The sequence below is a fragment of the Diospyros lotus genome, chromosome 2, assembly GCF_014633365.1.
Source record: "Diospyros lotus cultivar Yz01 chromosome 2, ASM1463336v1, whole genome shotgun sequence".
NCBI classification, from domain to species: Eukaryota; Viridiplantae; Streptophyta; class Magnoliopsida; order Ericales; family Ebenaceae; genus Diospyros; species Diospyros lotus.
This window is the reverse complement of record NC_068339.1, coordinates 6215921-6228660: the sequence shown is the minus strand read 5'-3', so window position 1 is coordinate 6228660 and position 12740 is coordinate 6215921. Positions and strand designations below refer to the sequence as shown.

At 35.6% G+C, this 12740-nt stretch overlaps 2 protein-coding genes across 2 annotated transcripts; both read left to right on the top strand.

Annotated features, from left to right (window-relative positions):
• The first annotated feature begins 148 nt into the window (after nucleotides 1–148).
• LOC127793932 (probable phosphopantothenoylcysteine decarboxylase) lies at nucleotides 149–5301 on the top strand. Its single transcript, XM_052324734.1, has 3 exons — nucleotides 149–376; nucleotides 2330–2677; nucleotides 4780–5301. Exons 2-3 carry the CDS (start codon nucleotides 2333–2335, stop codon nucleotides 5071–5073), a joined length of 639 nt encoding a protein of 212 aa, XP_052180694.1. The 5' UTR covers nucleotides 149–376; nucleotides 2330–2332; the 3' UTR covers nucleotides 5074–5301.
• A 4403-nt stretch (nucleotides 5302–9704) lies between these two features.
• LOC127795357 (GDSL esterase/lipase At3g48460) lies at nucleotides 9705–11266 on the top strand. The gene is made up of 2 exons (XM_052326977.1): nucleotides 9705–10405; nucleotides 10481–11266. The coding sequence occupies exons 1-2, from the start codon at nucleotides 9755–9757 to the stop codon at nucleotides 10994–10996; spliced, it is 1167 nt and encodes a 388-aa protein (XP_052182937.1). The 5' UTR covers nucleotides 9705–9754; the 3' UTR covers nucleotides 10997–11266.
• The last annotated feature ends 1474 nt before the right edge of the window (nucleotides 11267–12740 follow it).

Below are 12740 nucleotides of genomic sequence, written 5' to 3'. Positions count from 1 at the left end.
GGGTCGGGCACGATTGACCAAACCCCCCGCCCGCTTGCCAATGGGGACCACGGGTTCTCGAATAAACGGAGGACCCGGTTTGGTTGACATTAATTAATAATTAATCGAGGCAAAAAAGTATTAAATTTGTTTCTGAATTTTCTGTGTACTTTCTCTTCCTCCCTCCTAATTTTCTGTTTTGCTTTTTCGTTTTTGCTTCATCTCTCTCTCTCTCTCCCTCTCCCTCTCCAATTTCATACGCAGCCCATAAGAATGGTGTAATCGTACCCTCTCTCTCTCTCGTACTCGCATCCTTCCTGATTCATCTCTTTCTCTCTCCAACGCCAATTGTTGATTCAGAGCATTCGAGGAAGAGCCTTCACTTTATCGACTCCAGGTATCGTTTCTCACTTCTCATTTCTAAAACCCTCTTAATTTCATGATCTAATCATTATATTGAATAAACATACGCAATTCTCAGCATACGGATTCATCGTGTTTTGCTTGAATTAAGCTAGTTCCACACTTCTTTACTTTCCCCCATTCAAATTAGTTACTATGCTGTGTAATTATCCCTCATCCAGCAGTGCCGCTAATGTTTCTTTTCTGCCATTTGGTAGTCCAGAAAATGTTTTTTCTTCATTCGGGAAAACAACCCCCGAATAGCAATTATGTTATTTCAGAATGCACGGAAGCTTTTCTTGGTTCCCAAACTGGTGAAAACGCAGCAAATAAATGAACGTAGTTGAAATTGGTGAAAATGTTGATCCATCTCATGGCAGTCAGTATTTTGCATATTTTGTACTTAATAGTCTTGGGTACTGAATTTCAGATGGGGCTCATGCTCATGTTCATGTTTGTGTAATCCGTAAGTTGTTTTAGCTGGTAGCTCTTCTTGTAAATTTGTGTCTGTCCAAAAATTTTAGTTCAGCACGTGGAGTTGTTATTTCTGCTTAGGTGTCACTTGCAATATGGTATAAAAGAGGAAGGATTCCTAGGATAGAACTTTCGGGCAGAAGTTCATGATTTGCCGTTGGTTTGAGGACGATAAGTTCTAGGGTTATACAGTGATTTAAGTTGTTCATAGTTAATGACTTCCACTTCATGTCTGGTTACAATATTCTACTATTTCTCAACCACGTTTTGTTTCTTTTCTTTGCTTTTTTTGTTTTCTTTTTTATCCCCCTCCTGTCTTCAAATCAATGTGATCTGAGACTATTGCCATGATTTTGGTGACCATAGTACCATTGGAAGTGGAAGTTGTGTCCTTGGAGTTCAGACTAGTGGCAGATGTGACTGCAGATTCAATAGAGCCTCTTGTGGAGGTGGATGCGTGGATGCAATTGTTTTATTTGTCATGACTATTTAGCGTAGTGGTGGCAGTAACAGTGACCAGGTGTCCTGTTAAATAACACTCGAGTTCACAGAGAGCTTTGGGTGGATCTTATGCTGTAGGAAAGTTGAATTTGGATTCATATGGTGGAGGCTTAACATTTTTTTTTAATGGTCCAGCACATTGTATTACGTCTTAGAAAGTGTCTTGAAATTCATAGAAATTAACATATGGTTAAGAATTGCCAGTGGTGATAAACAAACATATCCAGAATCATGTGAAGCAACACAACTTAAGAATATTCACGTCATGGCATCCTATGTCATGTCGAGAAGCAAGTAACAGATAGTTGATGGCTAAACAACCTTGAGCTGCACAAATTTGGCTTCCTACAAAGAATACATTTTATATCAAGGAAAAAATCTGTAAGAAACAGAGCAGGATCTCATATTTGCCTCAAGAAAGCCTGTGGCATACAGAAAAGTTGGTGGTTCCATAATTCTAATGAAAACATAAAAATAGGAAAAATTTGAATGTTAATTTGTTCTATTATTTTGTTTTTGTACATGTACTGAATGACATTCTACAAAGTGTCTACTTAAGAGTGAATGCCAAAGGAAGTGAAGAAAAAGTCAATCTCTTTCACAAAACAAGCAAAGCATTTCTAATTTAGATATACACCAGCATTTTTCTTCCTACACCCAATTTATAAGTCTTTGCTTGGGATTGGTTGTGCAATGACTTCAATTTAATTCACTCATCATGTTATTTTATTTTCTTGTTAGTATGGATATGATTGACTTGTTTCTGTCATTTTTTTAACCGGAATTCTTCTGGTTCATGAAGAGGTCACTGATTGTGGCTTGAATTTTTGTCAATGATGACTATTTAACTTGTTCAAGTTAAAAGTAAAAATGTGCACATGTAGGAATCCTAAGGATATTGACATGTAAATCCTTTCATTTTCCCCTCACCTGTTTTATTGTGCAAATTATATAATTGGTGCTAATTGAATAGGTTATGGCATATTCCGAACCTGCAAGTGCTGGTAGGGAGTCAGTTCAGGTTAACACTGCTTCAAGGAAACCACGGATTCTTCTTGCTGCTAGTGGAAGTGTAGCTTCCGTAAAATTTGGGAATCTTTGCCGTTGTTTTTCTGAATGGGCAGAAGTAAGGGCAGTCGCCACAAAGGCTTCTTTGCACTTCATCGATAGAGCATCACTTCCTAAGGATGTAATCCTGTACACGGATGAGGATGAATGGTCCACCTGGACAAAGCTGGGCGATAGTGTGCTCCATATTGAGCTGCGTAGGTGGGCTGACATCATGGTTATTGCCCCATTATCAGCAAACACACTCGGAAAGGTAATTTAGATGTATTGTGTTATCTTATGAGCTCTTTTAAATTGGAAATAGAAACTTATGCGGGAGTGCATCCTGAGAATAACACAGTTCAACCATATTTTTGAATGGAATATTTTTGGAGAGAATTTTATTCCGGATGCCTGTATGGCTTTGGGGCAGAAGGTAGAAAGAAAAATTGCTTAGTGGGTTTGAATTGCAAGGAAATCAATCTTTGAGATGTAGCCGTCATAAAAATTATAATATTTTGATGCTAGGTCTTTTCCTTTCTAAAATCCAGAAGAAGAACTTGCTTTAATTATAAGTAGGCAAATTAAAAAGGCCACGCAACAAATAAAAAATCATGTTCTTGTGCTTTCTTGGTGGCATTTTTCTTTTGATATGCATATTATGGATTTGGATAAAAAGGAAGCATAGAAGGCCGTGGTGAAGCAAAGTTAAAAGCTTATTTAAAATTGTACAATTACTTGACATAAAAGACGGAGAAAGGATACACACACGCGTTAGCTAAAGCATGGAAAAGAAAAGGCAAGAGATTTGAGTAAAGTACAGTGCATAAAAGGAAAAAATCACAAGGTATTGGAAAATTAAGGGTGATTGAGGAGGAATGGAAGGAGTATTTCTTGAAGTTATTTGATGTTCCCAGTTTATGGGGTCCCTTGCTTTGCGAGGGTTGACGGAGGGTCGTCTTTGACTGTACGCTTATCTTTGTTTTGCAAAAATTCTATTTCCAGAACTCCAAGTTATTCTATGAATGTGAAAAAACAAATATTACCTCGGAACAGCTTAATAATTCTAAAAGATATAAGAATTTTATGTTCTATAAATGCGTTTGCCTAACAGAAGTTAACAAGCCATGAAAAATATGAAAAATTGTAAGGTGATTACATTGGATAATATCCCAAGCATGACAATGTATTTGGAGAATAAGGCATTTTATAGATAATGAAAATTTTCAATGAGATGCTCAAAATTTGTGAAAAAGTTACAGAGAATTCAAGATAATGAGATATAATGACCTTATGGAAGAAATAGTTATAGATAAAGATGATTGACAAACTAGAGTCCATGTAACTGACCTCATGTGGTGGGATTAAGTTGAATACTTGGTATGTTGTTGTTGTTATACATATTTCTGATCTATTGTCATTAGCTGAACAGTCAACGCATGTTTCTGCTTCTGCAAGAAACAAGTCAAGTCTTTGATCACTGCCAGTCTGCCACAACCCCTTCTTTCGCCTGATTTACTTGGGGGGAGGGGCAGATGGAACCATGCAAACTAATCAAGGCTTGGTATATTGTTGTTGTTATGCATATTCCTGATCTATTGTCATTCACTGCACAATGAGGTTTCCACTTTTGGTAAGATCCAATGCTTGTAATCCTAGGCTTTCTCCTCAACCCAGTAGTCAGTACCAGCTTTTCAGGCATGGGCTTTTGGCTGTCGCACAAACTGCATTGTCGTAATCTTTAAACAGCTGTTCATAGACTAAGAAAGAAATTTTCTGGATGTAAACTGGATTTGTTTGTTTCCAAACTTGTTGATTTGGGATCTGTTCAGCACAAAGTGGCCTGTGTTATATATCAGGTTGTGATGATGCTTCATTTTTCAATTTCCATTAAATTGGATGTTGTGTCATGTTGCTTATCTGCATTTTCTCTGGTGCTAATGCCACCTGTTGCAACATCATCAGTTTAGATCTAGTCAGCTCATCTACCTTGTCCGCTTCTGCATAATAACCAAGTTCGTTGTAAGAACTGAGCATGACTGGCAGGGTTTTGCATCTGTGATAGCCAGAAATAATGTTACAGTTTTCACATGGTATCTCATATGTTGGATTAGAATATCTAAATTTGACAATAAGGATCTTGGAAGCGTGGGATGACTTTTTTAGGCATTTCTTAATTGATGACTAAATCTCGCTTAAAGCATAATGGCTATACAATATTCATGATGTATTGATGTGTGTCGATAGTGCTTCAAGGCATGTGCAAGTAGCTTTGAACATGCAAAAACATTATTGGATCTCTTGCGTGCTTGTTCTCTTGTTATGGTTTTCTGTTGTCCTAAATTCTTATACAACTTACATATTGTTCTCTTGTAGATTGCTGGAGGATTGTGCGACAACTTACTTACTTGTGTTGTGCGAGCGTGGGACTACAGTAAACCCTTGTTCGTTGCTCCAGCCATGAACACTTTCATGTGGAACAATCCATTTACGGAAAGACATCTCATGTTAATAGATGAATTGGGGATTATTCTCATCCCTCCGGTAACAAAGAGGCTAGCTTGTGGGGATTACGGGAATGGTGCAATGGCTGAACCTTCTCTTATCTTTTCGACCGTAAGGCTCTTCTTGGAGTCCCGGCCTCAATCCAGTGGCAGTAATGTTCCATAACTGCGACTGTGTTAAAACTTTTGTTTGTAGAGAAACTGAAGTGCTAGCTAAAGTGCAATGCTTGGGCTCTGATTGTTCTGCTCTCTGTAGTAATCAGTATGGTTTACATTTGGGGTTAAGGAATTGGAATCTTATGAGCCTGGTTGGCCTTCCAGATTCCACTTATTACTTTTCTCTGGACATTCAAGTGTAATACATGTGCCAATTATCTGTTTTGTCTTTCTTTTATCCTTTTGTTTCTCTCCCCTTTTTTTCTTTATTATTATTATTATTATTATTATTATTATTATTTGTGCCTTTCAGGGTGGACGTGTTTGTTCTGTTCACCTGGTTGAATGCAAACTGGATTACAGGGAGGCTTTAAGACAGCGACCAATTAAGGCAATTTAGGGGTGTGTTCAGTTTAAGGAAAATATTTTTAGTTTTTCTAAAAATTAATTTCCACATTTCGCAAGGCCAAGCCCATAAAATGATATAAGGAAGCAAGACGGGGCCATGCCCGGTAACAAAGGGATTAGGGGTCAAGACTCTCCCCACGCCCTCCTTTTCCTTCCTTGCTTCACTTTTATGCCCATCCTTTTGTCTTACAAGTCATTGTTCATTTAACTATTGAAAGACCATTTTAGAGTCAACTTTAAGCCGTTACTATTACTGGTCATTTAAGCTGTGGAAAGAAGAAGAAGAACCCAAGCCTAGATTGCACGAGTAAGTGGCTCAGATTCACAAAATAGCCGTCGAGCCCAAACAATTCAAGAACTATGTAATAAGGTGGCGATTAACTCAAGCCTTTCTTGATGGGCACAAATTCTTGCCAATTATATTGTTTTTTGTTTCGTAAAGTATTTTTAATTTAGCCTAATCCTATTTACGAGAAACAAAGTTACCAATACTCAAATAATTTTGCTTTACTGAGTAGAGATTATCAAATTCACAGCTATTAAAGGCTACCTTGCATATATATATATATATATATATCTATGGTTGGCCGAAGTAAGGGGTCGGGTAAAATTAATATACACGCATTAAATTTTAAAATTATAATTATTTACTTATTTGACTTTTAAATTGTTACTGCTTATTGAAATTTGCTGAACGTCAACCATTCATCACTCATTATACTTTCGTCAGATCTTACAAATAAAACTACTCACGTAACTAATAGAATTTGATGTGACAAGGGTAAATTTAACATACACTCACTAAAATTTAAAAATATAACTATTTACTCACTAAACTTTGAATTATTATTACTTGTTCACTGAACTTTACTTAACGTCAACCATCTATTATTCATTACATTACCGTTTGATCTTGAAATACTCGTTACATCATCGTCTGATTTTGAAACATATTAAAAACTTCTTGTATGAACTTGAGATCACTTACTTTTCAAACCAGAAGTTAAAAACTAAATTAATAATTCAAATTAAAAAAACTACTTATGCAAACCAAAAGTAAAAAAAAGGTCTACTTAGATTTTTTACCTCCATTACAAACAATGAAATTCACAAAAATGTATTCAATAATGAGACCAAGAGCTAAAAATTGAATACAAAAATCGTAACTTTTGATTTGTAATGGAGGTAAAAAATCTAACCAGACTTATTTATTTATTTTTTTTACTTCTAGTTTGCATCAGTAGTTTTTTTAATTTAAATAATTGGTTTAGTTTTTTACTTCTTATTTGAGAAGCAAGTGATCTCAAATACATACAAAATGCTTTTAATATGTTTCAAGATTAGACGGTGATGCCCTCGGGGCATAGCTCAGATAGCAAATGATGGGTTGTGATATGCTGGTGTCATACTAGTGAGTTGCGAGTTCAAACCTTGGCCTTCCTGAGGCATATTCTGCAATTTACATCTCCCTGCAAAATCAAGAGCATGAACACAGGGGGACTGCATAAGGTCAGTAATCCCAAAATCATACGTAGATATAACGAGTGTTTTAAGATAAGACGGTAATATAACAGGTGATGAATGGTTGACATTGAGTAAAATTTAGTGAACAAGTAGTAACAATTTAAAGTTTAGTGACTAAATAGTTACATTTTTAAAGTTCAGTGAGTCTATATTAAATTTACCCTTACCACATCAGATTTCGTTAGTTACGTGTCATTTTTCGTTTGTAATATCTAATAGAGTTATAATGAGTGATGGATAATTGACGTTAAACAAAGTTTAGTGGCTAAAAATAATAACAATTTAAAGTTTAATAAATAATTATAATTTTAAAATTTAATAAGTATATATTAAATTTACCGGTATGGGGTCAGCGTCTAGGAGCACAATTAAAACTGGTTGTGAGTTTGTTAACTGTCTTTTTCTGGAGTTAATAATGGGATGGATGGACGGACCATATCAAGCCAGAAGAGAAGCAACTCTTTCAATGGAGAACTCTTTAGTGCCATAGGGTTCATAATTGCCATTGGAAGCAAGCAAGAAACACAATATATATCATAGAAATAGGAGGAATAATAATTAAGAGAAAAAGTGGTACTTGAGCCAAATCATCATGTGCCCTTAAATCCCTCTTGCCATGAACTTTTGGAGAATTGATTGATTGCTCAAAAATCAAAAGTTAAAGGAGAGGAAAAATCACTACTTTTAAAAAAATAATTTGATTTTACGTCTTTTAATGTTAAAAAGACAATTTCAAAAATCTTATTATTAACTTAAAACGCATACATCAAAAATATAGTAGAAAAATCTATCATTGTGATGAAAAGTATTTATAGAAAATACACCTAATAGCTCAATGATAGAAATTATTTATTATTGAGATGCGTGATAAAAATATTTTAGATATTAATAATATATATATATATATATATATATATGAAACTTAATAGACTTAAAATAAACTTATGATAGAGTTCAAAATAAAGAGAGATTATTAGAGATGTGACTTACAAAATCAAATTGTCCATTTAAGTGTGACATGCCATTTTTCAAACTATCCTTTTACGATTGTCATGTCATCTTTTAATATTGAAGGGGGTAAACAACCTTCCATTATTGAAACCAAAAAATAAATTGGATTTGGCTATTAAAAAAAATTAAAAACCAATCTAAAATTAAAAAATATAGTTAAAATTATGTATTTTTGTGATTAATCCTAGTTTTTTTCTATTTGAAACCTCTAAGTATTATTCTCAACTTGCAGCTTTTACATAGAATATGTATTATTTGTTGCATTATGCAACAATAACAATATATATCAAATTTTATTATCACGTTGTGTATTAAATACGACACATCATAGTCACATAATAATATGTTTATTTAGTCAAATATGACTTAAAATTATCATAAAATTATACAAGTAAATATAATAAAAATTAGACGCGTTCACAATATTGTAAGAAACTCTTTAACTCGAGAGAATGTTTTCTCCTTTATTTATAAGATTTAATTTCAATCATTTTAGGTTTATTGTACAATATCATCTTAGTGTAAAAAAATCCCGCGATTTCAACTATTTACTCAAATTTCTTGTAATTTCAATTATTTATAAGGAGATTTTTTATAATTTAATTTTTTTTAAAAGCCTCAATGTTTTCTTTTTTCATTGTGTTTCTTTGGTTTTACTTTAAAATTCACTCGGACCTTGTGATTTTCACCATTTTTATGCAAACTCCTTATAAATTATTTTAGTTTTTTATATTTCAAATTTAACATTAAAGACAACTTATTTGGCCTATTAATTTAATAGGGAATGTCTCTACAAAAGATAAAACTATTAGGATTTTAAACACATTTTTAAACTATAAGAAACAAATAGTACCCACATCATAAGAGATCTAAGTGTATTTATTTACCCAAATAACAACTAGAAAGGAGCCTGTCATTTTTCTTTTTTTGGTTATTTTTATTGTTATTATTGTTGGTGCTTGAATTGAATCCTAATACGAATTATAAGATTACTTCTTCTTCTTCTTCTTCTTCTTCTTTGTAATTGAAGGATCGCAAGTTTAAATTGTGAAAACAAACACTTTGCTTAATAATGTAAGATTGTGTAAAAACGAGCCCTTCCACATCTTCACAAAATGGTGTAAATTTTGTACACTAAAGACTTCTTTCACGTGCATAGTCATCTAAATATTAAAACTAACTAAAAAAACTTCACTTTATTTAATTAGGCAAACCCATGACTCACAAACATTGCGTAGTTGGTAGAAGCATATTTATTGCCTCCATCAAATACCTTTCAACTACTTCATGAATCGCCCATGCCAAACTCATTACTCTCACCTCCCATATTTACACTACTAGGGCTGTCTTTAACCAAACAATATCAATGTGGATCCCCAACCTCAACAGCCAGGCCTCTACATATTAAATAGCACCACAGGAAGATCTGTTTACTTTTAAGCTTTATAAAACATTATCACAGTACAGATCATATTATCAAGTACTTCTATTCACAAACTCAAACTCTTTAGTCCATCAAAACTTTGAGGCTTCACATACTCTCACATGGAGTGTATTGAGTCCACAGGATGAAACATCCTGAGCCCAAAGCAACCCTCAGTACAAAGCAACCTAAATATTTTTAACAGAAAAAAGAATAAGAACATATTTGTCATCTTGACAAGGATGAGATTGTATATAAGCACAAAACTCTATAAAGCAGGATGCAAGTGTGGAGTTTTTAAGAGACCCTGAAGGCTTTTGAGAAAATGGCTCCTTCCATCACTACTTTATCTTCCAAAATTGCCCGCATCATCACCTCCATCTTCATCATCTCCACTTCATTGCCTTCTGCTTCCACTACTGCCATCCCAAACTCTCCTCCCTTCAAGAAGATCTATGCCTTCGGAGACTCGTATACCGACACTGGTAACACAGGATCAACCACGGGCCCCAGTGGCTTCAACTATGTATCAAAACTGCCTTATGGCAAGACATTCTTTCACCACCCCACCAACCGGTATTCTGATGGACGGCTTATGATTGACTTTGTAGCAGAAGCTTTGTCCCTGCCATACTTGCCTCCCTACCAGGACCAAACGGCCAATAAATCAGCGGGTGTTAACTTTGCCGTTGCTGGATCCACGGCAATAGTATACAGTTTCTTTGTATCGAACAACCTCGCACTTGACATCACTCATCAGTCACTTGGAACCCAGCTCAGTTGGTTCAACAAGTACTTGGAGGGTCAGGGTTGTAAAGGAGACACCACAAGAAGCCAGTGCGATGCAGCACTAAGTGATGCATTGTTTTGGGTTGGTGAAATTGGAGCCAATGACTATGCTTACACCATTGGCTCTTCTGTGTCAAGCAGCACCATCCAGAAGCTTGCAATCAGTAGTGTCACAGGATTTCTACAGGTATGTAAGTATAAGTAATGCAGGTCCACAGTTCTTTCTTCATGATCAATCAAAACTGAAATCATGTGTTGACAGGCATTGTTGACAAACGGTGCAAAGTATGTTGTGGTCCAAGGTCTGCCAACGACAGGCTGCCTGCCACTGGCCATGGCACTGGCTCCAATAGATGACAGGGATGATCTCGGGTGCGTAGCGAGTGCAAACAAACAAGCCAGCAGCCACAATGCAGTGCTTCAGTCAAAGTTGCAAGAACTCAGGAAACGGTATCCTCAGGCTGTGATTGTCTATGCTGATTTCTGGAACGCCTACCGTGCTGTGATGAAGAATGCCGGAAAGTATGGTTTTCGAGAGCCCTTCAGAAGCTGCTGCGGATCTGGGGGTGGACCATACAACTTTGATGTGTCCAATGCATGTGGCTCACCGTCATCGAGCTCCTGCCCAAGCCCTTCTCAATACATCAATTGGGATGGAGTTCACCTCACTGAAGCCATGTACAAAGTGGTCGTTGACCTACTCCTCAATGGCACATTCAGTCATCCACCCTTTCAGTACTTGTTGAACAGGAAAAAACAAGCAGCTGGTATGTACTGATCAGAGGTCACCAGTCACCTTCGCCACCGATCTGGATAGTTGAACTAGTAGTACAAAATAAATGGGTGACTTTTCCTTGTAATTCTTAGTATAGCCAGTCTGAAATATATTAGTGAATTCATACACACATTATCATGGTAGAAGCTTTACTAGAGAGCCACATTAAAAAACTGTGCATAGATTCAGAATGATCCATTGGACAAAGATGGTATAAATCTTACATAGTTTATTTCACAACTCAATAGCAAGCAACAAAAAGAAATTTCATGAATGGCTCAAGGAATTTATTTCACAACTCAGTAGTAAGCAACAAAAAGAAATTTCACGATTGGCTCAAGGAATGTGTTCTTGATAGGGTTATGGAGGGAGTTGAGCCAACACAAATGAGGAGAACTACCATCAAGAGAAAAATAAAAGAGACATAGTAGATATCAAGATAAAGCTCATTGGCAGAGAGACGTTTCTTCACAAGAAAAGCTTGCATCAATGACCATAGAAACAGGGGAGGATTTTGTCAAAAAAACAGAGAGCGACACTAGAATGAGACTTGTGGGGATCACAATAAAGCCAAGCGAAAGGATTTTGTAAATGGTGGTTGTAGTTGCAGAATCCTGTTGCATCAAATCAAAGGAAAACTCAATAATTTTGCAAACAGTGGATGTGCTCCTGCATGGTCACAGATTTGCTGGATTTCTGATGTAATTTCTAAATGTCGTATAAATTCCCGGTGTAGAAGATTTGCCGGATTTTGTGATGTAATTTCTAAATGTCATATAAATTCCCGGTGTAGTTCCTAATGGGGTATAGAAGAGATGGAATCTTGAAATTTCAAATATCAAACTTCAATAGCCTACTGTACTGCATTTACCACGATCAGGGATTTTCACAGGGCCCTCTAAGCAAGTGCAGTGGTTCAAAATTGAGACTTTAACTGTTCTAATTCTGAATCCCTAACTTCCAGTTTTTAATCACCAATCTTGTTTTACTACTGCAGAGTAGATGAAATAGGGGTGGCATTTGCCAGGCTTAAGAAATGTATCCTGATTATATTACAAGAAATGGAAATTTGGAAAAATAATTGCACAAATGCTTTTGAGAAATATGTTAATAAATACCATGTGGTGTTTGTCACAATCTGCATAAGTTCCTAAAACTCTTCAATCGTACATGCTTAAACGGCATCGACAGTTGATTATTTTATCAGTGATATATATACTAAGAATTTCGTATCTCACAATTTTGCAATAGTTCTTTCATTGCAAGGCATCATCATGATCATCAACTGCCAGTCACTTCACCTATCATTTATATAAATTCCGTGTACATTGCTTTGTTAATTTTCACAGTATCCGTTACTCTCTACTTTGTATTAGTTTGGGGATTTAAAGCTAGCTGTAACTGATCGTTGAAAGTGGAGTGAGGTGGACTCTCAGTGCGTAGGTGCCGTGTTTCAATGGCTTCCTAACAAATAACGTATCACGTACTTAAGCTTAAGCTCAAGCTCACTCGTGATGGGTTGCATCAATGGTACTGTTTATTAGCTTAGGCTTTCAGTGCAATTAACTATTACCGACATCAACTTCAACAACACCATATCAAGTAGTCTTGGCCACTATCTGAGGTCAACTATATAAATTTTAGTTTATCAGTTATTTTTATCTATGGTTTATCATCTCAAATACCCTTTTAACTCTGTATCCTATTTTCAAATAAAAAAAATTAAAAAAGAAAGAAAACATCTGAA

What these genes read in the sequence shown, in the direction of transcription:
- LOC127793932 (XM_052324734.1), top strand. Translation starts at nt 2,333, where the DNA reads ATGGCATATTCCGAACCTGCAAGTGCTGGTAGGGAGTCAGTTCAGGTT. An exon ending in CAGCAAACACACTCGGAAAG is followed by an intron (nt 2,678 to 4,779) that starts GTAATTTAGATG and finishes GTTCTCTTGTAG; the next exon opens with ATTGCTGGAGGATTGTGCGA.
- LOC127795357 (XM_052326977.1), top strand. Translation starts at nt 9,755, where the DNA reads ATGGCTCCTTCCATCACTACTTTATCTTCCAAAATTGCCCGCATCATC. An exon ending in GTGTCACAGGATTTCTACAG is followed by an intron (nt 10,406 to 10,480) that starts GTATGTAAGTAT and finishes ATGTGTTGACAG; the next exon opens with GCATTGTTGACAAACGGTGC.